The following is a 4,339-nucleotide window of genomic DNA, read 5'->3' on the forward strand; positions in this document are numbered from 1 at the left end:
ACGCACGTCGCCTTTGACTAATCAAAAATTGTAGCCTTGTAAGATATTGGCGAAAAAGAAGAAATCAGCTAAAACGTGGATTTGACTTTCCTTTGCATAGAAGATTGGCGTCGATCTAATTTAAGTCACCGACGCCCCCACTCACGAGATATCAAATCTGTGTTTATCTTTTCCTAATTTAAATAAATAGCAACGGCACCGTTTGGCACTAAGAAATATAAACTAGGGGAAAGTTTTACTAGTGTTGGAATTGGAGATATGTTTCCGACACGTCAATTCTCAAGCCACAACTTTGCATTATGCATCTATTTGGATCGATGTGGACTTAAACGTAAAGCAACAAAAAATCCAAAAATTGGTGAGAGAAAATCAACGACAGAATAAGAAACAATTTTTCTTTTTGCAAAAGGGAAAAATTAGAGTCGTTCTCCTACGCTCGGCCGCATCACATTTGTGTGCGTCTCAACTGACCAAGACTTGACTTTGAAAAACAAAAATAAACATGTATCCAATTATTAACTGACACGAGGGAATCAATGTGGTATTATTGTCATCTTAAAATGTAGAGAAGCAACTCGACTAGTGGAAGCTGACGATTACAGGAATTGGATGATAAGAACGACCGCAGGAAATCCGATATATTTTCGTTCATGCTTCATAGCTCCCCTTGGTTGTCCATCCCCTATAAAATGCTGAAAATAAGAATAAATAAATAAATAAAAATCAAACTTGCATTATTGATTTATTCCATTTTTCGTCCATGGATTGAATCATTTCTCTGCAATATCTGTCTCTCTCTCTCTCTCTCTTTTTTTGTTTTTTTGAAGCGTACGGACTAAAAATAAAGCTCAATTGTTGTTTGGAAATTCGATAGAGCAAGGGAGAATGTGGGGATTTGGGGGGAGATATTATTGGGGGAGAAGGGAAAGGGTGGAAAGAAGGAGACGGGGAGGGGGAGGGATAATTGTAGTATTTGCTTGGATGTCGAGTCAAGAGAAGCACTTGAAGAACTATGTTCAGCTTTACGCTTCTTTGGGTTGGGATTCATTGGTTTGTCATTCGGAGTTCCTAAACATGTATGGGTCTTCAGCTATATTCGGCTTTGGATTCCCTTTTTTATTTAACTATTAATGGTTGCTGGATGCTTTTGGCTTGCTGTACCACTTGATTTCCAGTGCTGTGAAATTGTTCTTTCTTGATGGTGGGGAATTAGAATCATTGACCCTTACTTTTAAATGCTTCATCTTGAATTTCTTTGATTGTTTTACATTTCTGATTATAAAGGAATATGTTATGCAAATGTTAAATGAAGTTAAGTCTTTGATTGATACTTTTGGACTGAAATTCGATGTGCACCTGCTCAAGGCTGACTGAATTTGGAGTTGGATTTTGATGTTTGTAATCTGTGTAGGTTCTTCCCCGAGAAGGCTGCAGCTCTAGCACATGATCTTCTTAAGGAACTTGTTGAGGTAACTCAATTCATTCAATCAGTGTCTTACAAAGGGAAAGCTTCATTTCATATGGTTTCTTCTGAAGTCTGAACACAGTCTGTCTAAAGTGTTTCAAGATGGAAAGATTAGTTTCCTGCCAATGCTTTCAATCTTCACTTTTTCAGTAACCCTGTATTCTGAAATTTTATGCTTTAGTGCATTGAGTGGGTTTTTCTCTTTTTGGTTGCATGCAGGAGCTAAAGATTAGGCCATGCCCTGTGGTCTTTTCATCTTTTTCTGGTGGCCCTAAGGCCTGCATGTACAAGGTTCTTCAGGTCATACTTTGAAAACTCCATTTGTTTTTAACCTTATATGTGAAAATACTTGTTTCCATTTGTTTCTGTGGTGATATAACTTTATGATTTCTTTGCTGCAGATGATTGAGGGATCCTGTGAAGTGGAAGTAAATCCAGTATGTTATCTTTGGACAACTTTTACATCATGCTATTGTATTCATTCTTTCCCATTTTCTTTTGATTACTGAATAGATAAAAATTGGTTTTGTTGTTAAGAGAAATATTACCACATCAAACCTGAAAATCATTGTCTCTCTTTTCCATATGACATAAAAATAAACCAATTGTTGGTATAATGGCATTTCGGAAAAATGCTTTCCTAGAGTAATAATCAATATGGTTTATGAATATTGCTACGGACATTTAAGTTCTACTTGTCTAGTAAATCTTCTTTTACTTCCAATGAAGGATGACCTCCAACTGGTGAAGGAGTGCTTTTCAGGCCATATTTTTGATTCCAGTCCAGTGGATTTTACCAGTGATTTGGGTGCTCGATTTGTTGTTCACCCAACAGTTCTCAGAATGTCTCATCCTCCAAGAATAGCATCATGGATAGCAAATGGCATTGCTTCTGGACTTGATGCTCTCTTCCTCAGCAGGTTTGAATCCCATCGTGCTGAGTATTGGCAGACTCTATATGCTTCTATTGTAAGTGTACTATAAATTTTATTAGTTAACTTATTACTTCCATTTTTCTTATATTTATAGTTTACTCATTACCATTCTTTTGCAGAGGATGGGGGGCCCATATCTCATATTATGCTCGGAAACTGATGATCTTGCTCCTTATCAAATCATCCACAATTTCGCTCAAAGAATACAACAACTTGGGGGTGACGTAAAACTTGTTAAGTTTAATGGTTCTTCTCATGTAGGTCTGTTTCTAAACTTATGAGAAACTGCTTATATTAGAACATGATCATACTATATATAAAGTGTTAATCAGGGTTCGGCAACACAGTTGTAACATATTGGGACTGTGTGTGTGTGGGGGGGGGGACTTATTATTGATAGTCATTCATTTGTCTTCAAGCATCCATCACATGGGTCCGGACCCATGTTGTTTGCATGCATAAGAATAGGTTTGTAAATTTATTCTTAAACATAAGCCTAGCTGATGCATCAGTGGAGAAAAATGAAAGAAGAAGGAGATCAAAAAGAGAAGGAGAAGATGTACAGAATAGAGAAATTTCTTGTAACTGTTTCTAGTTGGTCAAAGCTTCTTGATTTGAAATAACTAGGTAGTTGGTGGTGAAATTATCATAGATCACTTATATAACTTTAACAAATCTAGATATATAAGATGTGGTGGAGTCCATCAAATATGTAGAATTGATAAAATGAATTCCTAAAATATAATAATTTCATTTGCAGCAGTAGCTTTAGCTTCTTGTATTTGAATACAATCTGAAAGCTTATTGAGGCAATAGCATCGGCATTCAACTTGTGTCAATTAATGGTCTTTACAGGTCATTATCGGGATTATCCAGTTGATTACAGGGCTGCTGTGACTGAGCTTCTTGGTAAGGCATCTGCCTTATATTTTGGAAGAATTCAACAACTTGAGGGTGAACAAGTGGGATCAGCTGGGGCACATGATGAGATCTCTGAGCCAATCTCCAATATCAGCAAAACAGCCTTAAGCCCAAACCTGAGTTTTCAGGGAACTCTTCTGATGCAAAGTGATCATTTCCTCTTGCCTAGTTCAATAGAATACTATGAAGGTAGAGATTTTGGGTCTGTGCAAGATGAACAAAAGGAAAGCCTAATCCGTTTGCCTCAACCCTCAAGCATTGATGTCAATGGGGTTCTTGGTCAAATACTTTTTGATGTCTGTGTCCCCAAGGATGTCGAAGGTTGGGATATGAAGTCATCAGATTCCTCGAGCCGACACCCTTATACTTCTCTGTGGCGGAATTCCCATTTCAATCCAATCAAATGCATTCGTCGGTCCAGACTATAACATACCTTACTGACTACTTTCAGCACAGGCTTGTTCCTGAATTTGCAGAACCCGTAATTTTACCGGCATGAGAATTAAATGGAGCCTAACCCATAGCAAAATGGGACCGCCAAAGGTTCAAGAAGGGGCAATGTGAATGGATGGCGAGATGTGATCTCTAATTCTGTTTCGTAGGCCACTAATGATTACTTGCCATGATTTGAGCTGATAAGACCTCTGTTCCAAGTTCCAACATAAACAATAAACAGTCACTTTACTATTCATGCTCTAAATTTGATGTGGAGTTTCTTAGAATCACCATCATAATGAAAATAAAACGTTATTGCGCTAATGCTTCTAAATTGCAAGATCATGAACCTAGATTACCAGGGTAGAAATTCTCTGTTTCACGTGAAAAAGGAAAAAGCTTATTTGTATAGCATAGAAGTAGGGAAGGCAAAAGGTATTTAGTTTCCCATTTCATATTATTTGTATTTATCATTTCTTAACCCTCCAAAGAGATCTATATCAGTAGTTGATATTGTAGATTTGGGGTCTGTATATTTCTCGATATTCATGTATTTTTCCGTTATATAGATTTTGACATTTAT

General features: G+C 37.0%; 1 protein-coding gene across 2 annotated transcripts; it reads left to right on the top strand.

Moving 5' to 3' along the window:
- Positions 1 to 715: 715 nt before the first annotated feature.
- On the top strand, positions 716 to 4,080 carry LOC107905555 (uncharacterized). Of its 2 annotated transcripts, none has more exons than XM_016832226.2 (7): positions 716 to 1,076; positions 1,412 to 1,469; positions 1,685 to 1,765; positions 1,867 to 1,902; positions 2,195 to 2,434; positions 2,520 to 2,661; positions 3,256 to 4,080. In XM_016832226.2, exons 1-7 carry the CDS (start codon positions 886 to 888, stop codon positions 3,747 to 3,749), a joined length of 1,242 nt encoding a protein of 413 aa, XP_016687715.1. In that variant the 5' UTR covers positions 716 to 885; the 3' UTR covers positions 3,750 to 4,080. The 2 variants fall into 2 exon arrangements, with proteins under 2 accessions (XP_016687715.1, XP_016687716.1); XM_016832227.2 differs by having other exon boundaries at positions 936 to 1,201.
- The last annotated feature ends 259 nt before the right edge of the window (positions 4,081 to 4,339 follow it).

The sequence above is a fragment of the Gossypium hirsutum genome, chromosome D05 (assembly GCF_007990345.1).
Source record: "Gossypium hirsutum isolate 1008001.06 chromosome D05, Gossypium_hirsutum_v2.1, whole genome shotgun sequence".
In the NCBI taxonomy this organism is placed as follows: Eukaryota; Viridiplantae; Streptophyta; class Magnoliopsida; order Malvales; family Malvaceae; genus Gossypium; species Gossypium hirsutum.

Coding starts and splice junctions, on each gene's coding strand:
- LOC107905555 (XM_016832226.2), top strand. CDS start 886: ATGTGGGGATTTGGGGGGAGATATTATTGGGGGAGAAGGGAAAGGGTG. Junction 2,435..2,519: donor AGACTCTATATGCTTCTATT/GTAAGTGTACTA, acceptor ATTCTTTTGCAG/AGGATGGGGGGCCCATATCT. Junction 2,662..3,255: donor TAATGGTTCTTCTCATGTAG/GTCTGTTTCTAA, acceptor TGGTCTTTACAG/GTCATTATCGGGATTATCCA.